The sequence below is a fragment of the Mobula birostris genome, chromosome 15 (genome assembly GCF_030028105.1).
Source record: "Mobula birostris isolate sMobBir1 chromosome 15, sMobBir1.hap1, whole genome shotgun sequence".
In the NCBI taxonomy this organism is placed as follows: domain Eukaryota; kingdom Metazoa; phylum Chordata; class Chondrichthyes; order Myliobatiformes; family Myliobatidae; genus Mobula; species Mobula birostris.
The window spans coordinates 56581766-56606359 of NC_092384.1; the positions used below are offsets into that span (position 1 = coordinate 56581766).

Here is a 24594-nt window from a genome sequence, read left to right on the forward strand (position 1 = left end):
CGGCGATAGCTCCGCCCGCCGGCCCCCCGGGACCTCCGGCCGGGCGATAGCTCCGCCCGCCGGCTCCCGGGCACTTCCTCTCGCGCCGCCCCATCCGCTCGTGCTCAGCGTTTGCCAAGATGGCGTGGAGGTGCGTGTCGAAGTTGCGAGCGGCGGCTTCTCTGTGCTTGCACTCGTCGTACAGGACGGTGCGAGTCGCCAGACAGCCGCGGAGCCTGAGCACGAAAGCGGCTCTTCTGTCCGGTGCGTCTCCCTCTTGCAAATCTTCGTTGGGAGGGAGTAGGTGCGGGGAAAGGGGACAACAAACAGCAAGTTAGCGGACCAGTAGCTCCGCGAGGAAAGTCAAGGACGCTAACACGATTGTATTTAAAAACTCAACCAGAAAGTGCAGGAAATATATTATTGTTTGCAGAAGTTGGGCTGGGAATCAGTATATTTAATGGTTTCTTTATGTGGATTTTTTTTCAGATATTTTCCTAATTAGGGCTGGCGGGTGATGAGGATTAAACTGAAAAGCCAAGTAATGGGTCCGGTCTCTTGTTGGCCAAGTTGTACGCTGTTTGCTGCATCTTTGGAAATAGGGGTTGAAAGTACTAATCTTAATATTTTTTAAAACTTACCATGTCATCGAAGAAAACGTTGATTTAAAAAAAAATAATCAAATACGTTAGTGACATTTGGAGGTACGTTGAAAGCTGATTATTAAGCGCAGAGTTTCTTTGAAAATTCTTAGTATCTAATGCAATCTGGATGCCTCCACAGTCGAAACCAGTTTAACACACGTAATTGTTGAGGACATCAAAGTTGGATATAAAAGCACAAGGACGTTTATTAATAGTTGAGACAATTCTGCCCAAATCGATGAGAAACAGCCCATCAAAAGCTCTAAATAAACAAGGATTTACATTTTACTAAGATGAGAACTAGTTAAAAACTTTCCAATCCGTAATTGACCGCAGAGCAAAGTTTCAAAACCCTCTTAAATGAACCGGACACGTCAATAATTGACCAGGAAAGCATTTGTACTGTACAAGAAAATGACGCAGAATAATACATAGTGAGATGGGTTATATAATATTACAGACCTAATGAAAACATGGAGATGTGCATGATTTTTATTAATGCATGAGGCAATCCACAATCAACCAAATTGCTAGATTTTCTTTCACAAATAGGTAAATATCGCGTTTAATTCATCTAAGCAATGGCCTTCCGTTTAAATTACTCTTGATAGCACACGTGATTATGGAATGCTGTTCTAAGTTGTTGCTGGAATTATGCTAATAGTATATCGCCATGTGTTCATGAAAATAACAGTAGTAACTGGCAAATTTGAGGGAAATTGTTGAAAGCCACAAGCTTGTGGAAAAGGAAAGTTTTTTTTTAGCAAATTGATCTCCAGGCTGGTTGGAGGTTGATTTTGGAAGTAATTTACAATTATTTGCTGGACGGACAACTTTTGGTATTTGATCAGCTGCATTCATTTGTGTAAGTAACCAAAATACAAAAGATAAATGATTTTATGGGTAAAACATTTATCTTCATCATAAACTTGTGGTTTTGTTGCCTCATTACCAACTTTGACTTTGATCATTTTACCCCTTTTAATTGAGCAACTTCACTGTCAAACTAGCCTTGCGATAGTTTCCTGCAGCTCCAAAATCTTGAGTTTATGCTAAACCACAGGTTTGGAAATGTGTAAGAGCAGAGACTACACACAAGAGACTGCAGATGGTGGAATCTGGGGAAACATAGTAAACCACTAAGAAAACTCAGTGGGTCAAGCGGCATCTGTGGAGGTAAAGGGATTGTCAATGGTTTGGATTGAGATCCTGTGCCATGACGAAGAGAGAAGAGGGGAGATATAAAGCAGTGAGAGGGAGGAGTGAGGCAGGGACTATGAGGCAATCAGTGAAAGGTGAGGAGGAGGAGGAGGGTGGGCAGATGGAGGAAAGAATGAGTCTGGGAAGGAGAGGTGGAATTGGAAGTTTCTTACACCTCACATTGCCTGACCCACTGAGTTCCTTTAGCAGTGCCCCCCACCCCAGAGTACACCATTTACAGTCTCTTTACTTTCAATATTTATCTTGGTCTTTTAAAAAATATATATTTGAAATATAAACTTCCCATATTACATTGAAAACTGTTAGTAGTGTTAGTATTAGTGGTAATGCTGTATAACTGGAAATAATACAATTCTAATGTGATGGGCTTACATGGCAATCCACTTTATGTGGATATAGACATTTATAATGGGGGGGGTTGGGGAACAGAGCAGGAAACATTTACAAAATGTTTTATACATAAACATATACGTTTGCATTTTTTAGTGCAATCTTAGATACTAATGGAGTCCTTGTATTTTGTTTTGGATCAAAATACTTCTATATGGCAGCCCCTCCCTTGCCACCCACCAATCCTTCAAACAAGGAACCATTAGTGCAGTGCAGTCACCATTGTAATGTTGGAAATAAAGTGGCTATTTTGTGCAGAGCAAGCTCCCACCAAGGTATTGTGATAGTGACCAGATAATCTGGCTGTGGAATGATATTGACCATGGTACTTAGGATGCAGGACACCAGTCAGTAAGCTAATTTTCTGATGAAGGGTCTCAACCCAAAATGTTAACTGTTTACTCTTTTCCAGAGATGCTGCCTGGCTGCTGAGTTCCTCCAGCATTTTATGTGTGATGCAGATTTATGTTGTACTGTATTTAATGCATGTACAGCTGAGACCATTCAAAGTAAATTCATTATCAAAATACACACACAACCTGATATTCATCAGAATCTCAGCTGAAAATGTCGACTCTTTATTTTCCCTAAATGTTGCCTGACCTGTAGAGTTCCTCCAGCATTGTGTGTGTGTGTGTTACTTTGGATTTCCCGCATCTACAGAATCTCTTGTATTCATGAAAAGTGTATCGGTTAGACAGTGTGCTATAGAGGTTATTTTGGAATGGTTTTGACTTATTTGAGGAAAATTGAAGGATGGAATACTAACGTGAGTAACTAGACAGAGCAAGGAATGCAGAATTGATAACTAGCAGGAACAAGGCATTTACTTTGTTATTTCTGAACAATTCTATCTGTTTGGGGGCCAGATCTTGAGTGTCAATGCTCTTGGAGGAAGATGCATTCGAGTGAATAAAACCAAATCTGAGAGTAGTTTGGTGGAAAGTTCTCACTTAAAGTCCTCCAATGTGATACCTCTGATTCTAAATAGATAAAGGTACCAATATGGACTATTGACCAGGGCTTTTTAAAAAAATTTTGTGTTGTCGGTAGGGTGAGAAATTAACTTGGATTTTTACTTTTGAATAGCAGTATATGCAATCATTTCTTGTGTGGTCTTTAAGGTATAGACTTCTACTAAATGGGAATAGTGAAAGTAAGAGGCCATCACTTGTTACTATTTTCTTTAGACAGATGAGTCTGATGAGTCTGGCTGATGAGTCTCTGAGAAATCCCACGGACTGGAAAATTGTAAGGATGTAGAAGTTTTAGGGAGGAGACAGAGAATACTCACCAGGATGTCATCTGGATTCCAGAACATGCCACAAGAGGAAAGGCTGAGTGAGCTGGGGCTTTTCTCTTTGGACTGAAGGGAGGAAGGAGAGACAAATTGTTGGAAGTGTATTAGAATATAAGAGGGAAAATGGAGTGGCCAGTAAATGCCTTTGACCCAGGGTGGCATTGGCCAATACTGAAGGACATCAGTTAAGGTGAGCGTAGGAAAGTTTAGGGGGATATCAGAGGTCTTTTTTTTAAACGGAGTGAGTGGCAAATGTCTGGAATGCACTGCTAGGGGTGCTGGTAGAGACCGATTCCATAGGGACATAGAAGAGATTCATTTTGAAACATGGATGTTGAAAAAAAAATAGAGTGTTATAGGTTGTGTAGGAGGAAGAGGTTAGATTGATCATGGACTAGGTTTATATAGGTCAGCACAGCAGAATGGGCAGAAGGGCCTGTACCGTGCTGTACAGTGCCATGACTAGTGACTGTTTTGTAATGTCACTGTTCAAGATGGAGAGAAAGTGGGAACCAGTTAGTGTTTAATTAGGGGGGAAAAAAACTGAATCCATTACGAAGAAGGTAATAGTACAGCATTTACAATGCTCAATTGTTTTATGATAGAGTCGGTGTGGTTTTATGAAAGGAGAACGATCAGATTTGCTGATGTTGCAGAGATTGTGGATTAGCAAGTTATGCAGTAAAATGGAAGCCTGCACAGCTGCGTAGGGATAGTCTTAGATTTAGAATGGGAATCAGATTTATTATCGCTCACCTGCATTGAGACATATGTCTTGAATCATGTCCATGGCATTCTCAAGGACGAGGGTGAGCAGCCAAGCGTCTTGGTACATATTGGTACCAGTGACATAGCTGAGGAGGTCCTAAAGAGAGATTTTAGGGGGCTAGGTAGAAAGTAGAGAAACAGGAACTCCAGGGTAATAACCTCTGGATTACTGCCTATTGAGGGTAAGAATAGGTTGATTTGGCAGGTGAATGCATGGCTGAGGAATTGGTGCAGGGGGTAGGAGTTCAGATTTCTGGATCATTGGGACCTCTGGGGAAGGTATGACCTGTACAAAAGGGACGGGTTCCATCTGAAGATGGAAATCGGAGTGATAGTGCTGAAGCTGAAGTAGTTGGTTTACAAACAGAGGCGGTGTCTAGTGAGGCTACTAGCAAGGAGAGGCTAAATTGCAATCAACAGCATGAGTTGCAACACAAAAAGCGGACAAAATCGAAAAGGCTCAAGATAGGTCTGAAGTTGTTATATTCGAATGCGCATAGTTTACGAAGTCAGGTAGATAAACTTGTTGCAGATTCAGATTAGCATGTATGATGTAGGCATTGCTGAATCGTAGTTGAAAGATTAGGAGAATGGACAAAGAAGTGGCAGATGGAATAGTGTTGGGAAGTGTATGGTTATGCACTTTGAGAGAAGAAATGAAAGGGTTGACTATTTTCTAAATGGAGAGAAAACAAAAAAATCTGAGGCACAGAGGGATTTGGGAGTCCTTGTGCAGGCTTCCCTAAAAGTTAATTTGCAGGTTGAGTCTGTGGTAAGGAAGGCAAATATGATGTTAGCATTCATTTCAAGAGGACTAGAATATAAAAGCAAGGATGTAATGTTGAGATTTTATAAAGCTCTGGTGAGGCCCCACTTGGAGTATTGTTTGCAGTTTTGGGCCCCTTATTTCAGAAAGGATGTGCTGAAACTGGAGAGGGTTCAAAGAAGGTTCACAAAAATGATTCCAAGATTAAATGGCTTGTCACATGAGCATTTGATAGCTTTCTGCCTGTATTCACTGAATTCAGAAGAATGAGGGGTGACCTCATTGAAACCTATCGAATGGTGAAAGGTCTTGATAGAGTGGATGTGGAGAGGGTGTTTCCTGTGGTGGGAGAGTCTAAGACCAGAGGACACAGCCTCAGAACAGAGGACATCCTTCTAGAACAGAGGTGAGTGATTTATTTAGCCAGAGAGTGGTGAATCTGTGGAATTTGTTGCCACAGGCAGCTGTTGAGGCTAAGTCTTTATGTATATTTAAGGTAGAGGTTGATAAATGCTTGATTGGTCAGGGCATGAAGTGATATGGGGGGGTGGGGGGGTTATGACAGGCGATTAGGGCTGAGAGGAAATATGGATCAGCCATGATGAAATGGCGGAGCAGACTCGATGGGCCAAATGGCCTAATTCTGCTCCTGTATCTTATGGTGATCTTTATTGTTTTTGTGGCAGCAGTACAGTGTAATACATTTAAAAATTACTAAGTTACAATAAGAAATATCTAAATAAATTGTGCAAAATGAGAGCAAAAAGTGACATAGTGTTCATGGTCCATTCCAAAACCTGATGGGATTTAAATGTAAGAATCTGGCAAATAGGACACAAAGAATGGAAATGTGAGTTGGAGAATAATAGTGTTTTTTTTTCATTTAAATGCAGTGAGACTACAAAATATGGTAGTCAAAGGAATCTGGGAATCCTAGTACATGAAACACAAAAGTTTGGCTTGCTGGTTACTGTTGGCCTGTCTTCTAAGAGATGTGGAGGGATGGCTTGATGTAATTTTAAAGGGTTCCCTGAGAGCACAACTAGAGTACTGCACACAGTTATGTTCTCCGTATTTGTGCATTGGAGGCAGAACAGAGAATGTTCATTAGGTCTGATTGTTGGGGTGGAGGGGTTGAAATATTAAGGGGGATTGAGCTGTTTGAGTATATACTCATTGGAGTTTGGAAGAATAAGATGTTAAGCATTTAGTATTTTGATGGAGCTGGATAGAGTGGATGCTGAGAGAATATTTACCATGCGTGTTATTCAGAACTAGGGGGCATGGTTTCAGAGTAAGTACTTGCATGGAGGATTGTGGGTTTAAGGAAAATTCTAACTGAAAAGCTATGGGGATGAGTCATTGAGGTGGGGCGGACAGATACTTGAACTACAAAGGATAGGGTGGAGAAGTAAACTTGAAGGTCTGATTGGCCCTGATTCTGCTTGTGTTCATCTGCATAAAGAAGAAGCTGTGCTGTAGTAGGTTGGAAGACTACTTCCTGTTGTGAGCAAATATGATCTTGTGAAGACAATTTTTTTTAAAAGAGGCTGCTGGGAAGACCAGCATCAATTGGATTGCTAACTAGACAATTAAAATTGAAAAGCTTCATTTCAATTCTTGCAGGCAGATTCACTGTTAACATACAGTCTGCTTGGCTTAAATAGTTTGGTTTGATTTTTCACTGACATCTTAATTATTTTATTGAGATCCAGCAGGGAATAGGTCCTTTTGAGCCCCCCCCCCACCCCCCCCCCCCCCCAGCAATCCCCTGATTTAACTCAAGCCTAATCATGGGACAATTTACAATGCCCAATTAACCTACTAACCAGTATGTCTCTGAATTGTGGAGAGAAACCAGAGCACTCAGAGGTAGCTCGTACAATTACGGGGAGAACGTACAAACTCCTTACAGGCAGTGGCATGAACTTGTTGGGACTCTTCGTTTTTTTTTATCAGGTAATTCAAAAGTAACAAAAAGCTGTTGAATTATTACAGGAGTACTTTTAACCAACTAATCTGTGCAGAATCAACTGTCTTGCTGAAGATAAAAGAAAAAGCTTAGATATGAACCAGTATCGGAAATCGATTTCTGGCTCAGCACTTCATGGCATCAATAAGTGTCAGATTTCTTTTGATATGCTTTGCAATCTCTGAATGACAACCTTTAGATTTAAAAAAAAAGTTGTTTTATTCTATGTTGGCTGATTATGTAAAAATATACCATTCCAGCTCGCAAGTTTACAGACAAACATGAGTGGGTAACAGTGGAAAATGGAATTGGTACAGTGGGCATTAGCAATTATGCTCAGGTGGGTAATTTTTAATTTTATTATTCAGAACAATTCTTAGTGTATGAGCCTTAATTGTTCCTGGACTTGAGTCATTGCTCAATTTGATGTTGCATGATCAGCTTATCCTAATCAATTTTCAGTTATCTCTGGGAACAAGGTTCACTTAAGTATTAGTACTTTAGGTTTTGTGACTCCTTTGTGCCAAGTTGGTGTAATTTGCCATTGTGTGTATAAGTTTTATTGACATAAATATGGATATACACAGAATAGATAATTTCACATAGGTATGTTGACATTGCAAACTTGTTAAAAAATAACAGTGAGTTGTTAATCTATGAATTATTAATATTGAGACCTTTACTATTGGTTGATTGAAATGTGATTTTTTTTAAAATATAGAAATAGTTTGGTGCTAAGTATTGCTTTTGTTAGGGCACTGCCTGTTTTTTTACTTTGTAGCTTACAGGGGCTGTTATTGGCAGTGCCAATATTACCACTGAGCTGCAAACAAATGACCTTGAGCAGAACAATTTACATCTTCAACTTAATTATTGGATGAGTTACAGGGGAGTTGGATGGAAAAGTATTCCTCAATGAGTAGTGGTTACAGAGCAGTGGGTATCTTGAACACAACATGAAAGGGAGGCAGACAGCCCCATTACATTTAAATTGTACCTGGATGGTCACTTAAAGAACTATAACCCATAAAGCTGTGGAGCAACAGCTGGAAGATAAGATTACCTTAATTCACTCTATTTCAGTTAGTACAGATGTGATGAACCAAATAACCATGTTTCATAAATCCGTGACTCTGATTGAATTGCTGTTTGAAGGGGCAGAATGGGGTGGAGCTGTGATTTTGCTTTTGGCCTTATCACTCACTAAAAGCATAGAGTGAGTAAAAAAAAAAGCTGAGTCTTGTGTCTGAAGTGGTGAAAGATGTGTTCAGCTGTAATACTCAAAGGTGGACATTAAAATGGTTGAAAGCATTGTTCCGGATCTAAATTTCTCATTTAGATTGTGTGCCAGAATAACTAGTTGTTTTCAAAATGAAGTGAATATTTTTAGCAAAGAATCTGAAGATCATGTTGTAGAAACAAGGAAGAACAATAGTTGAAGCAACAATAATTGAAGCACATGATGACCACTTAGTTCATAATGTTTATTCATGTAAGGCCCACACTTTTCAGTGCTGGCAGTCAGCTGATATTGTTTGCTTAAGTGCCAGGAACCTTGGTATTTTATGCAGGAATGTCCCCAAGCTTGCCAGTTGCTGTTTTGTTGTTTTTGTTTTATCCTGTCCCATGCTGGATTTGGGAATTCTTCTCCACTAGCCTCAGTGAAAGAGAACAGCTATGAGGGACTGAAGTCCATGGTAGGATTTTATCGACTCTTCAAAATAAAATACTAAAGGTTCGTGTGCTATAATATAACTTCTGATAACTTAGAAAAATTTTTATGTTTTAAGTTTTGTTTGGAATTATTTTAGTGCACGCTACAAGATTGTTTGGTTGAGCAGAATCTGGCAGCTCAAGGTGACTTCTTTTAATGTGTCACTACAGGTCAGCACTGAGCGAGCTTGGGAACCTTGCTGCTAGCAACAAAATTTGGGCCATGATTACTTCCCTTTTTTGTTAATTTTTCTTCATTATTGCTTACTGTGCTTTATATTATATGTGGATACATATATATATATATTACACTAAAATCAGAGGGGGCCCTGATTTGGGGGGGAGGGGGATTAATTTAAAAATCATCAGTTGAATCTCTTGGCCAGTTTGAAAACTTTTAATTGCATGTTAATGAACCATTGAATGTTCCCAAGTGTAGGGTAGATTTTTTTACAGTATGACTTTTTGGTCACCTTGCTTTGTTAACAAAATTAGAAGTAGCTTTATGATTTCTGCTAGTTGCAGATTTACACAAGGTTGATGAATCTGCATGAGCCCTCTCTTGTACCTATAAAGTGCTCATCCTTAGTAACCTTTTTATTCTCTCGTCTATTCCATGAGCCTGATTCTTTGATGCTATAACTCTGTACAAGCATCTTTTGCCCCTGGTGTCACCTCTGAGTTCACTACGTGGACGAGGTTAACTCTGCACTCTCTCGACCCCAATTGTACTTAACTGCCGACCACCCAGCTTGCCTTCCCGGCTCCCATCTCAGCTGACACTGCAAAGACCCATATACCCTCCTCCACCTTTCTAAAGCACAAAGATCACCCTTCATCATAACACCAATTTCTTGATCTTTTTAGCCTCTAACTTCTGCTCCCATCTTTGGTTTCTCTAAGATCCGTGATCCAGTTTACCTCCCACATTTCTTACACTTCCAGTTTTGAAGCCCTCGGCAACGTCAACAATAATAACTTGCTCTGCTCTTGCTTTGTAGAGCATTTCAAGGTGCCAAATGGCTTGTGTGGCTTGCTAACATCTGGGTTTGTTTGCTGTAGCTGAATATTGGAAAGTTGAAAAACTAATTCTTAAATTCCTGCTACAAATGTAGTTCCCTTGCAACTGAATGCACTGCTCTCTGTGTGGTCACTATTTCTGGATGGATCAGACTTTGCAACCTTGACCTTCACTGAAGCATCCAATGCGATGTTATCTTTGTCATTAAGACTATGCTTGCACTTCTAACACCATCCATTCCTCCATTACTTTGCCGATGAAACTTTTATCCCTAAATTACCTTTATTGGAAATCAGACCAGTATTGTAGTGCCCTCCTGACGACTAATAACCGAGATCTTTAAAAATGGCAAATGTAGTTCTTTTAAAATTTTGCTGTCCCACCCCAAGCTAACACCAAATATAGCGTAGTCGTCATACCAGGTCATCCATTGTTGCCTGAATTTAACTTTTTTCATCCTCCTGTTTAATTTTCTTCTGTGAATGGTGTTGGGATAGTTCTATCAAGTTTATTAATATTTCTGTTAGAATGTTTATTAAATACATTACCATTTTAACAAAGTATAAGGATTTATTTACGTTGGTTAAAACTTTTGTGAAGATACAGGAATTTAATTTTTTTTTTGGCTGAGAAGTTGAGAATTGACTGCTAAGGATCTTAGTGAACAGTAATTTGGACTGTTTTTGCTTTTAGGAAGCACTAGGAGATGTTGTATATTGTGGTTTGCCAGAAATTGGCACAAAATTGAACCAACTGGGTGAGTACTGATTTATTTAACACTTTCTTAAGCTTATTACCTGGGGGAAAAGAATCTTTATAACAAGACTGAGTTTGTGGAAGTCAAATCCAAGCGGATACTACAGCTAGTCAAAGTGGACAACAACTTCCCAATACCTAACTGAAGAGGAGCATCAGGAAACTCCTCTTTAGTTTCTTGTTATTGATAGAACAAGGCAGCTTTGGACAGAGAAATACTGAAATACAGAATAAGGAATAAGTCATTGAAAGTAAATTGGTTTACCAAATTTATCAAGTAATTGCAGAGTAATTCTGTATTGGCTCCAGATTCAGCAGTCTTGATTTTAATATTTCCATGTTTTTAATTTAAATCCTTAGATGGCCTATTCTACCTTTCTTCTCTCTCTAATCACGTTCTGCACTAAGAGGTCTAAGGTAGTATCAATGTTTTTTGCCTGGCCCCCTTACTTTCCCAGTTACAGCTGTGCTTCTGTGCCAAGGCCCTCACTCTGGAAATCTTCTCCAAGCCTCACTGTGCTTCTAAGTGTTTCTTCCTTTTAAGACATTCATTTCAATCTACTCCATCACCTCATGTGGGTTAACTCAATGTACTTTTTGATTAGACTCATATAAAGCAGCCAGGGATGTTTATTAATGGTAAATGCAATTTTTATATATGACATGAACTTGCAGAGCAAGTAAAGGAGTGAACTGATGGACATGTTTGCACTTGCTTGGAGCAAGCTGCTATGTTGAAGTAAATTGTCCAAGTGCTGTTTGTGCGTAATGTACTAATCTGTTTCCCTTCAACAAACAGCAAAGGAAATGTAAGTGGCTTTATGCAAGTCCCCTCTGGCAGCAATTGAGCATGGTACCTATACAGAATATCCATTGAATCAATATCTGTTTATTGTACAAATGAGTAGAAATGAGGAAAGGAGCTTAAGCGTACATACGTTAGAGTCATGAAGGGTTACAATGTGAAAACAGGCCCATTGACCCACTGGACTATGCCAGGTAACAAGTACCCATCTATACCAAATCCACTTTCCAGCACTTGGCCAGTAGCTTTTGATGCCGTAGAATTTCAGCTGTTACCTGAAGTGCTGATCCCTGCTTCCATTAGCTCCTCAAGATTTCAGCCAGCCTTGTGGGTGGGGATGGGGAAAGAGGAGGAAATCTACTTCAAATTCCCTACTACTTAGCTTAAATCTATGACCTGTTGCCAAAGGAACTTGTGCTAAACAGAACTGTTTCTCACTATCTGCTTTTCTATACCTCTCATAATTTCAAATAGCTGAATTGGAATTTAAGGGGCTGTAGCAGCCTTGCTTCGTTTAATCTGCATGAGAGCTCCAGCACAGCTTCCAGCAGCTCCAAGTAAGAATAACTGTATACTGAAGTTAGTGAAAAGTTATTGCCAGCCATGTTCAATGCATATATTAACAAATGAACATTTGAATTTTTTAGTGATCAGTTCTTAAAATTACATTAAGTGTTTTTGGAATATTATTGTCAGTATTGTGCAAAATATATTGTGTTGCTATTTCTTTAAACATTTTTTTCCTCAGATGAGTTTGGTGCCCTGGAAAGTGTGAAAGCTGCTAGTGAACTATATTCACCTCTTACTGGAGAAGTAACTGATATAAATAAGGCTTTAGCTGACAATCCAGGACTAGTCAATAAATCTTGTTATGGAGAAGGTATGTGAACTGTTAGCAAAAAGCTTTCGGCTGCAAGAGTTTGAAGTTTTTATTTTGTTTATACTACTTCGTGATTTCTGAACAGAAGTGGTAGAAAGGCCATCCATAAATTATTGGGTGGGGTGTGGATAATATATTTGTTCGGTATTGTAATTAGTATGAATTTGTTTTAATTGTTTAAATATTGATTTGGTGTTATTACACCAGAAATATATTCAGGGATTAGTCCTGAGTGAAAGTATTTTAGCTAGTTCTTGAATCTGCTTCATGTCCTGTTATCTCTCAGATTACCTCCAAAAATTTTCACAGAGCAGCTAACTCTAATCATAAACACGAGAAAGTCTGCAGATGCTTGAAGTCCAAAGCAACACTCACAAAATGCTGGAGGAACTCAATATGTCAGGAACATCTATGGAAACAGTCAGTGTTTTGGGCCGAGAGCCTTCTTCAGGTCTGAAATGGAAGGGGCAAGATGCCAAAATAAAAGCAACACACATCAAAGTTGCTGGTGAATGCAGCAGGCCAGGCAGCATCTCTAGGAAGAGGTACAGTCGACGTTTCAGGCCGAGACCCTTCGTCAGGACTAGTCCTGGCCTGCTGTGTTCACCAGCAACTTTGATGTGTGTTGCTTGAATTTCCAGCATCTGCAGAATTCCTGTTGTTTGCCAGAATAAAAAGTTGGTGGGGGTGGGGAGGGAGGGTGAGAAGGGAAGGAGAATAGCTGGAAGGTGATGGGTGAAGCCAAGAGGGTGGGAAAGGTAAAGGGCAAGAGAGGAAGGAATCTGATAGGGGAGTGAGCATAGGAGAAGGGAAGGGGGAGGGGACCAGGGAGAAGTGATAGGCAGGTAAAAAGAAATAAAAGGCCAGAGTGGAAAATAGAAGAGGGGAGCAGAAGGGGGAAAAAAATTACTGGAAGGAGAAATCTATATTTGTGCCGTCAGGTTAGAGTCTACCCAGATGGAATAATCTACAGTATTCCTGTGTGCATTAGAGAGGCTTTACCAGACAGTGTTGGGTAATAATGCCAATTGTTTGTCAATGTGTATGATTTAAAGTTCAAGGCCTTTAACTTGTCCATCCCTTGATTCAGTAATTTATTTTCCATCCCTAAAGCTCCTGTCAGTTTCATGGCTGGATCCATCATCCCAAAACTACTGCTTCACCCTGACTTCATGATTTAATCCTGCATGAACTTGGACTTCAGACCATTTTCTATTTTGTATGTCCTTTTCCTTCAATTTCCATCAGCACTTGAAGACAACTATTGACCCCACACTTCCAGAGGACATTCAGTATAGTCCATATCCAGTGCTTTAAAATGCTTTGTTCTTGCCTCTGTTGCTCCTCCTTTTCCTCATTTCTCTGAACCATGACAGAATTCGGAGATTCCTCACTTAAACACATAATTGTTTACTTCTAAGACCCAGTTTCTCCCCATATCCTAAATTGATCACAGAATCCCAGTGCTCTGGCTATTCGCTCCAGTAGCTAATTCTGCTCTTAGCCTTTATTGTCTGTTATACTTTATATTTTATTGTCGCCAAACAATTGATACTAGAACATACAATCATCACAGCGATATTTAATTCTGCGCTTCCCGCTCCCTGGATTACAAATATTAAATATTAAAAATAGTAAAAATTAGTAAATATAAAAACTTAAATTATAAATCATAAATAGAAAATAGAAAAATGGAAAGTAAGGTAGTGCAAAAAAACGGAGAGGCCGGTCAAGATATTTGGAGGGTACGGCCCAGATCCGGGTCAGGATCCGTTCAGCAGTCTTATCACAGTTGGAAAGAAGCTGTTCCCAAATCTGGCTGTACGAGTCTTCAAGCTCCTGAGCCTTCTCCCGGAGGGAAGAGGGACAAAAAGTGTGTTGGCTGGGTGGGTCGTGTCCTTGATTATCTTGGCAGCACTGCTCTGACAGCGTGCGGTGTAAAGTGAGTCCAAGGACAGAAGATTGGTTTGTGTGATGTGCTGCGCTGTGTTCACGATCTTCTGCAGCTTCTTTTGGTCTTGGACAGGACAACTTCCATACCAGGTTGTTAGCTAGCTCTTAGTTCCCTGATTACATTCGGGAGCTTTTTTTTAGTCAACGATAATTCAGTCATCTGAAACTTCCTTGACTTCCTACAACCCTCAAACTTTACTGCATTTACTACAATTTTAATTCTGTTACTGTCCTGAAAATCAATCAGATCACACCTAAATTATCTCATTTTTAAAAGATAGTTGCTTGTATGTGTAATCTTTCCCAGTGTCATTTTAATAAATCTGTGCGGCATTCTGTGCAGTTGCAAGATATGCTTTTTAATCTTTGGTCCTGCAGAACAGTGAGCGCATTTAGTTTAGTTTAACCTGAGCTTTATTTAGTTGTAGTATTCCCTAGAATTCTCAGTGTCTATCCGGAAGGACCTTCATTCCCTTAACCTCTTAGATTATTTTCTTTACTCGTCTTCAACATTTACATAATCTAAGAAACCCAAAGTGTTTTTCAATTTCACTGCTTCTGATCTAAGCTTTACAGTGTCAATCTTTTTTTTCCAATTAAAATGAGGGGCTTGTGAGGCAAGGGAGAAGGACACAGTATTTCCAGTTTCAATGTAATGACCCCACACTCATCTGCACTGAAATCTATTTGATACAATAATGCTTAAATTACGAATTTACTGCTTCCATCTGCAGCAACTACATTGTGAACAATATTTTTATCATCACCAGACATAGGCATTCCACTCCAACATCCGAGCTGTTTTGGTACTGTGAATAATTGTGGTTCCACACTTCAATTTGTGTACCTGCCCATTATCTCCCATTCCCCAGCCAATTTCCTGTCTAGCTTAACTATTTGCATTCTATCCTGTGAAATTTATTCATCAGTTTTATGAGGGATTTTACCAACTGCTGTCAGGAAATTCATATAAATAAAATCCATTGACAATTACTTCACTATTTTTGTCCCTTCAAAGAATTTGATTACATTTGCCATGCACTTTTTGAAAGTCTCTGCAGTCTAGTTTTGATCTGCACAATATTTTCAGATTCTGGCTGATTACCACCACCTGCTTTCCTCAGCTGATAAAAGGAAACTGCTCACATTTGAGCATGACTTGAGGGAAGTACTGAAGGTTGAAAGGGCACAAATTATACGGTGTAGAATATAAAAGTAAGGATGTAATGCTGAAGGTCAGAGTATTGTGAGCAGTTTTGGGCCCCTTATCAAAGATAAGATGTGCTGTCATGGAGAGAGTCCAGAGGAGATTAATGAGAATGATCCCGGAAAATGAAAGCGTTCGCGTTTGTATGGTAAGTGTTTGGCACCTGAGCCTGAACTCGGAGATTCGAGGATGCAGGGGGGATCTCATTGAAACCTATTGAATATTAAAAAGCCTAGATAGAGTGAATATGGAGAGGATGTTTCCGATAGTGGGGGAGTGTAGCACCAGAGGGCACACCCTCAGAGTAGAAGGACATCCCTTTTGAACAAAGATGGGGAGGAATTTCTTTAGACAGAGATTGGTGAATCTGTGGAATTCATTGTCACAGACAGCTGTGCAGGCCAAGTCATTGAGTATATTTAAAGTGGAGGTTGATAGGTACTTGATTAATAGAACATAGAAAAGTACGGCACAGTACAGGCCCTTCGGCCCACAATGTTGTGCCGACCCTCAAACCCTGCCTCCCATATAAGCCCCCACCTTAAATTCCTCCATATACCTGTTTAGTAGTCTCTTAAACTTCACGAGTGTATCTGCCTCCACCACTGACTCAGGCAGTGCATTCCACACACCAACCACTCTCTGAGTAAAAAAACCTTCCTCTAATATCCCCCTTGAACTTCCCACCCCTTAACTTAAAGCCATGTCCTCTTGTATTGAGCAGTGGTGCCCTGGGGAAGAGGCGCTGGCTATCCACTCTATCTATTCCTCTTATTATCTTGTACACCCCTATCATGTCTCCTCTCATCCTTCTCCTCTCCAAAGAGTAAAGCCCTAGTTCCCTTAATCTCTGATCATAATGCATATTCCCTAAACCAGGCAGCATCCTGGTAAATCTCCTCTGTACCCTTTCCAATGCTTCCACATCCTTCCTATAGTGAGGCAACCAGAACTGGACATAGTACTCCAAGTGTGGCCTAACCAGAGTTTTATAGAGCTGCATCATTGCATCGCGACTCTTAAACTCTATCCCTTGACTTATGAAAGCTAACACCCCATAAGCTTTCTTAACTACCCTATCCACCTGTGAGGCAACTTTCAGGGATCTGTGGACATGTACCCCCAGATCCCTCTGCTCCTCCACACTACCAGGTATCCTGCCATTTACTTTGTACTGGATTTGTCCTTCCAAAGTGTACCACCTCACACTTCTCCGGGTTGAACTCCATCTGCCACTTCTCAGTCCACTTCTGCATCCTATCAATGTCTCTCAGCAATCTTTGACAATCCTCTACACTATCCATAACACCACCAACCTTTGTGTCGTCTGCAAACTTGCCAACCCACCCTTCTACCCCCACGTCCAGGTCGTTAATAAAAATCACGAAAAGTAGAGGTCCCAGAACAGATCCTTGTGGGACACCACTAGTCACAATCCTCCAATCTGAATGTACTCCCTCCACCACCACCCTCTGCCTTCTGCAGGCAAGCCAATTCTGAATCCACCTGGCCAAACTTCCCTGGATCCCATGCCTTCTGACTTTCTGAATAAGCCTTCTGTGTGGATTAGTAAGGTCATCAGAGGTTACAGGGAGAAGATAGGAGGATGGAGCTGAGAGGGACAATAAATCAGTTATGTTGGAACAGCACAGCAGACTGAATGGGCTGAAAGGCCTAATTCTGCTTTTGTCTTGTGGTGGGAGATTTGAAGGAAGTACTGAAGGGGGATAGAGCACAGAATGTACTGTGCATGAAGCAACTCTCATGGAGTTATAGAGCACTACAGCACAGAAACAGACCCTTTGGGCCATCCTATCCCTGTTTGCCTGGCTTTCCACTTAGTCCCATCTACCTGCACATGGACCATAGCTCTCTATACTTCTCGCATTGATGTATCTATCGAAACATCTCTTAAATATTACATTTGAACCCACATCTAGCCCTTCTGACAGTTCATTCCACACTTGCACCACCATCTGAGTGAAGTTGTTTTTCCCTTGGGTTCCCCATAAATATTTCACCTTTCTCCCTCAACCTATGACCTTTATTTCTTGTCACAGCCATGGTGGCATAAAGGTTAGCGTGACACTATTGCAGCTTGGGGCAATAGAATTCAGAGTTCGATACCAGCGTCCTCTGTAAGGAGACTGTATGTCCCTCCCTGTGAAATGCTTGACTTTACCCCGTTTGCTCCGGTTTCCTCCCAAAGTCCAAAGATGTACCAATTAGTAGGTTACTTGGTCATTGTAATTGTCCCGTGAGTAGGCTAGAGTTAAATCGGGGGTTGCTGGTACCACAGCTCGAAGAACTAGAAGCGCCTATGCCTTGCTGTATATCTAAATAAACAAATAAAATAATTTCACACTACCTCGGGGAAAAATCTCATGCAAGATTGGATTTGCAGGTGGTGAGCTAAATAACAGGAGGAAAATCCCTACTTAATCTTGTCTTTACCAATCAGCCAGTCACAGATGTTAGATCTGTTAGAGGCAATTCTGATGGGAATAGATTCATCGCAATAATTAGGACACTCTGTCATATTAAAGTGGACAGAACAGATTTGTAACTTTGAACTCAACACTTGTAAACCCAATTGTTCTGCCATGATCTGTAAAACTTTGACTTGGCATCCGTCTCACTCTTAACATTAATATTTATCCAGGGCCAGTAAGAAGTGTTTACCAGGAACAGCAGTAACAGTAACTAAAATTGGGGTGCCAGCCAGAAGTACTGCCTGTGCTGGACTCCATTCTTGCTAAATAGCAGAAGCAACAATCAGAAATGAGTGATTCCAACAACCAATAAGTAAGGTTAAACATTGAGATCCTGCTAGTTAGTTGTTACTTATACTGAAAATTGAAATAGCTAACTGAAGTAGGTTCCATGAACATCCCCATCAACAGTAGCTTAGTGGTTAGCACAACACTTTACAGTACTAGTGACCTGGGTTCAATTACCGCCACTGTCTGTAAAGAGTTTGTGCACTCTCCCTGTGACCGCGTATGTTTCCTCCCCACAGTTCAAAGGCGTACTGGTTAGTAGGTTAGTTGGTCATTGTAAATTGTTCCGTGATTTGGCTGGGGTTAGATTGGGAGTTGCTGGGTGGCACGGCTTGAAGGACGGGAAGGGCCTATTGCACGCTATGTCTCAATAAAAAACAAATAAACTACAATATCAATTACAGAAGGTGAGGCTCGATCATTTGCAGCTGCCTTCAGTCAGAAATATCAAGTGGATGATCGTAATACTGTCCGACTGATGTTCCCGTGGTATCTGTGAAACCCGTTATCAGCAGGCTTGAGTCGCTTAGTTGATAACTAAAATTGCACTTGAGACAACAGAAACCGATGGTTTCAACAACATCTTACTTGTAGTGCTTGTGCATTAGAACCACCATGAACTCTTCCAGTTCAGTTGTAACACTTAGAAAGCTTTGACCTTAAGCATTGACAATTTCCATCCCTGTCCTCCCATGTTGCCCGAGATCTTCCAGTTTCAGATTCAGGCAGCTGCTGTTTCTTTTAATACCTTTCCTTAGGAGTTTCAGCCCAAAACATCAACTGTTTACTCTTTTCCATAGATTCTGCCTGGCCTGCTGAGTTCCTCCAGTATTTTGTGTGTATTACTTTGATTTCCAGCATCTGCACATTTTCTTCACACTGTCTTGTGTCCAATTGTTAGTTATGCCCCATTCACAGAACAAATACAACTGAATAATTAACATTTTATCGTTATAATCTCAACCACAGCAAAATAATAGAAATTGATGCCAGATCTACCATTGTAAGCCTTGTGCTCACGAATAACTGCCAGTGAAAATAGTGGGGCGGCGGGTTGGGGAGGAAGCTATGAAGAAACTGCGGGTGTTAGAATAACACACACAAAAATGCTGAGTAACTCAGCAGGTCAGGTTTTATCAATGGATGGAAACAAACAGTTGGTATTTCAGACTGAGACTTATGTCTCTGCAGGTATGGGAATTTAAAACAAATCAGAACATGCTATAAATACTCAACGCGCTAAGTTCAATATTAACATGACTTATTCATTGGGGCTGGATTGAACAGCTGGAACTCCCTATCTAATAGCACCACAGGAGCATCTCTAAAGGATCCATAACAGTTTAATAAACAGAGTTGGGACAATGTGAAGTGTAGTGACAGAAGGTGTTATGTGAGGTTTGTTGATGATGCTCACATTGTTAACTCACCCTCTTCTACCATTCACTATCATTCTTGTGGACTATAGTATACTGTGGTCCACGTATGACAGCATTGCCTACCTATTGCAGCAATCACTATCATGTCATACAAGCCACACACACAAAATGTTGGGGGAACTCAGCAGGCCGGGCAGTATCTATGGAAAAGAGTAAACAGTCTACGTTTCAGGCCGAGACCCTTTGTCAGGACTGGAGAAGAGAAAAGCTGAGGAGTAGATTTTAAAGGACAGGGAGGGAGCAGAAGCGGGGGGGGGGGGTGAGATAGTGTCACGGCTGCAGAAAAGGAGGAAGACATGGAGGGATTGTCTGCAGAGTCTCTGTGGGTGGAAGTTAGGAATAGGAAGGGGTCAATAACTCTATTGGGTGTTTTTTATAGACCACCCAAAAGTAACAGGGACATCGAGGAGCAGATAAGGAGACAGATTCTGGAAAGGTGTGATAATAATAGGGTTGTCGTGCTGGGAGATTTTAATTTCCTAATTATCGATTGGCATGTCCCTAGAGCAAGGGGTTTAGATGGGGTGGAGTTTGTTAGGAGTGCTTAAGAAGGTTTCTTGACACAATATGTAGATAAGCTTACAAGAGGAGAGGCTGTACTTGATCTGGTCTTGGGAAATGAACCTGGTCAGGTGTCAGATCTCTCAGTGGGAGAGCATTTTGGAGATGGTGATCACAATTCTATCTGCTTTACCATAGTATTGGAGAGGGAGAGGAAAAGACAAGTTAGGAAATTGTTTAATTGGAGTAAGGGGAAATATGAGGCGGAAACATAAATTGGGAACAGATGTTCTCAGGGAAGTGTATGGAAGAAACGTGGCAAATGTTCAGGGGATATTCGCGTGGAGTTCTGCATAGGTACGTTCCAATGAGACGGAATGGATGGTAGGGTACAGGAACCGTGGTGTACAAAGGCTGTTGTAAATCTAGTCAAGAAGAAAAGAGCTTACGAAAGGTTCAAAAAACTAGGTAATGATAAAGATCTAGAAGATTATAAGGCTAGCAGGAAGGAGCTTAAAAAAAATTTAGGAGAGCCAGAAGGGGCCAAGAGAAGGCCTTGGCGGACAGGGTTAAGGAAAACCCCAAGGCATTCTACAAGTATGTGAAGAGCAAGAGGATAAGATGTCAGAGAATAGGATCAATCAAGTGTGACAGTGGAAAAGTGTGTATGGAACCGGAGGAGATAGTAGAGATACTTAATGAGTACTTTCCTTCAGTATTCACTACAGAAAAGGATCTTGGCGATTGTAGGGCTGACACAGTAGACTGAAAAGCTTGAGCATGCAGATATTAAGAAAGAGGATGTGCTGGAGCTTTTGGAAAGCAAGGTGGATAAGTCACCGGGACCGGACGGGATGTATCCAGGCTACTGTGGGAGGCGGGGAAGCAGATTGCTGAGACTCTGGCGATGATCTTTGCATCATCAATGAGGATGGGAGAGGTTCCGGAGATTGGGAGGGTTGCAGATGTTGTTCCATTATTCAAGAAAGGGAGTAGAGATAGCCCAGGAAATTATAGACAAGTGAGTCTTACTTCAGTGGTTGGTAAGTTGATGGAGAAAATCCTGAGAGGCAGGATTTATGAAAATTTGAAGAGGCATAATATGATTAGGAATAGTCAGCATGGCTTTGTGAAAGGCAGGTGGTGCCTTACAAGCCTGACTGAATTTTTTGAGGATGTGACTAAACACATTGATGAAGGTAGAGCAGTAGATGTAGTCTATGTGGATTTCAGAAAGGCAGTTGATAAGATACCCCATGCAAGGCTTATTGGCATGGGATCCAAGGGGACATTGCTTTGTGGATCCAGAACTGGCTTACCCACAGAAGGCAAAGAGTGATTGTAGACGGGCCATATTCTGTATGGAGGTTGGTGACCGTTGGTGTGCCTCGGGGATCTGTTCTGGGACCCCTTCTCTTCGCAATTTTTATAAATGACCTGGATAAGGAAGTGGAGGGATGGGTCAGTAAATTTGCTGATGACACAAAGGTTGGGGGTATTGTGGATTGTGTGGAGGGCTGTCAGAGGTTACAGTGGGACATTGATAGGATGCAAAACTGGACCAAGAAGTGGCAGATGGAGTTCAACCCAAATAAGTGTGAGGTGGTTCATTTTGGTAGGTCAAATATGATGGCAGAATATAGTATTAATGGTAAGACTCTTGGCAGTGTGGAGGATCAGAGGGATCTTGGGGTCCAAGTCCATTGGACACTCAAAGCTACTGCGCAGGTTGACTCTGTGGTTAAGAAAACATACGGTGCATTGGCCTTCATCAATCGTGGGGTTGAGTTTTGGAGCCGAGAGGTAATATTGCAGCTATACAGGACCCTGGTCAGACCCCACTTGGAGTACTGTGCTCAGTTCTGGTCGCCTCACTATAGGAAGGATGTGGAAACCATAGAAAGGGTGCAGAGGAGATTTACAAGGCTGCTGCCTGGATTGTGGAGCATGCCTTATGAGAATAGGTTGAGTGAACAAGCAACAGAGGATGAGAGGTGACCTGATAGAGGTGTATAAGATGATGAGAGGCATTGATTGTGTGGATAGTCAGAGGCTTTTCCCCAGGGTTGGAATGGCTACCGCAAGAGGGCATTTTAAGGTGCTTGGAAGTAGGTACCGAGGAGATGTCAAGGGTAAGTTTTTTTATGCAGAGAGTGGTGAGTGCATGGAATGGGCTGCCGGCGACAATGGTGGAGGTGGATATGATAGGGTCTTTTAAGCGACTCCTGGACAGGTACATGCTCAGAAAAAGAGCGGGCTATGGGTAACCCTAGGTAATTTCTAAGGTAGGGACATGTTCGGCACAGCTTTGTGGGCCGAAGGGCCTGTATTGTGCTGTAGGTTTTCTATGTTTCTGAAGGTGGGGTGGGGGGGGGGGGAGAGAGAATACAAGGTGATAACTGAAACCTGAAGGGGGGGGTGGGTGAAAGTTGATTGGTGAAGGGCTGGAAAAGAGGGAGTCTGATAGAAGAGGACAGAAAGCCATGGAAGAAAGAAAAGGGGGGAGGAGCACCAGAGGAAAGCGATGGGCGAGCAAGGAGATAAGGTGAGAGAAGGAAAGGGGATGGGGAATGGTGAAGTTTGGGGGGGGGGGCGCAGGGAAGAGCTTTACCAGAAGTTTGAGAAATTGATGTTCATGCCATCAGGTTGGAGGCTACCCAGTTGTCCTCCAACCTCAGTGGAGGAGGCCATGGATGGACATATTGGAATGGGAAATGGGTGACCACTGGGAGATCCCGCTTTTTCTGGCTGACAGAGCATAGGTGCTCGACGAAGCGGTCTCCCAATCTACATTGGGTCTCACCACAATACAGGAGGTCAATACAATACTTAGTTGTCATTCATTCAGTGATTTACTTTGCACAGGTGTGTAAGGAGTGTTTATTTGTAATGTACACCTCAACATATATTTCTGCTTCAGTGTTTGGCACTGTGAACATTACCATAAGTTCTATGAACTATTATTTGTTTTAATGGAGGCTGAAATTTCTGCAGAAGAAATAAATAGCAATTTTTTAAAATTATCAACGATTTTTATAGGTTGGCTTATTAAAATGACAGTGGATAATCCTGCTGAAGTTGATGAGCTGATGGATGAAGAGGCTTATGAGAAAATGCTGAAGTCCATGGAAGATTGAGCAACCCTTTTTTCCGAGCAATACATATTGCACATTTGTTCCTGTGTACTTTAGCAGTGGAAGTGGATTGTGCACCAATATCCCAGGTTTAACAAGCAAGAGTAATATATAAGGAGTGCATTTCGATGGGAGCCTCTTAAATTAGACATTATAATGGAAATAGATGAGATAGATGAGAATGCTTAAAAAACATCAAACTGACACTTGGCCTACACAATCCTACTTGTGATATCTGAGCAATTGAAGAACAATATATCAGCTGTAAATTTTAACTATTCAACTATAGATTGTAATTAATTTCAGTTTATACTCGATACAATGAAACTGGTGAATAATGTTTGGAATTGGTCGCCATGACACTGAAATCATGACGCAGTCTGTCTTCGACCAGTGAATGCATCTTCGTGAGTTTTTAATTTTCGGTTATTGTGTCCTTCTGAAAGCCATATTGTTCAATGGCCTTGTTTCTTGCCATTTTTCTACAGATTAAACTACAGTTTAATGGCGGTCAGTTATTGTGTAATAAAACTAACCTAAATGGAAAACTGCACAGCTGTTGTGTCTTGTGGTTCAACCAGCACATAGAGGCTGTACAAAGTCTTCCCTTGTTTATTTTGTAAATTATTTTGGTTCATTTGTTTCTGAATGCAACATCTTTTCAAAGCTCAAAATATATTTATTATCAAAGTGCTTGTATGACACAAATACTTCCCTGAGATTCATTTTCTTGTAAGCATTCACAGTAAATACAAAAAAAAACAATAGAATTGATGAAAAATCGCACACAACAAAGGTGGGTAAAGAGCCAATGTGCAGAAGGCAACGAACTATGTAAATACAAACGAGAACAATAATAATTAGAAATACCGAGAACGAGTTGTAGAATCCTTGAAAATGGTTGAGGAATTAATTCGGTGTTAAGGTGAGTAAAATTAGCCATGTTTGTTCAAGAGCCTAATAGCTGAAGGGTAATAAATGCTCCTGAATCTGGTAGTTTGGAAACCAAGGCTCCCGTACCTCCTTCCCGATGGCAGCACCGAGATCAGACCTGGCCTGGATAGAGGGCCTTGATGATGATGATGATGATGGATGCTGCTTTCTTGTGACAACAGTCCTTGTTGATGTGCTCAATGATGGGGAGGGATTTTCCTGTGATGGTCTGGGCTGTATCCACCACATTTTGTAGGTGTTTCCATTCTTGGGTATTGGTGAGTCCATACTGGGCTGTGGTGCAACCAGTTAGGATACTTTGCTGTGCATTTATATAAGTTTGTGAAGCAGCAATTTAGACATCTGCATATATTTTCGAAGAATAATAGGACCAGTAATGTAAATTGGAAATTGTTATGTGTGCCTATGTTA

The 24594-nt window shown here is 41.0% G+C and overlaps 1 protein-coding gene across 1 annotated transcript; it reads left to right on the forward strand.

The window, feature by feature from the left end:
- The first annotated feature begins 25 nt into the window (after positions 1-25).
- On the forward strand, positions 26-23780 carry LOC140210308 (glycine cleavage system H protein, mitochondrial-like). The gene is made up of 5 exons (XM_072279185.1): positions 26-243; positions 7301-7380; positions 10468-10531; positions 12084-12215; positions 23135-23780. The coding sequence occupies exons 1-5, from the start codon at positions 120-122 to the stop codon at positions 23230-23232; spliced, it is 498 nt and encodes a 165-aa protein (XP_072135286.1). The 5' UTR covers positions 26-119; the 3' UTR covers positions 23233-23780.
- The last annotated feature ends 814 nt before the right edge of the window (positions 23781-24594 follow it).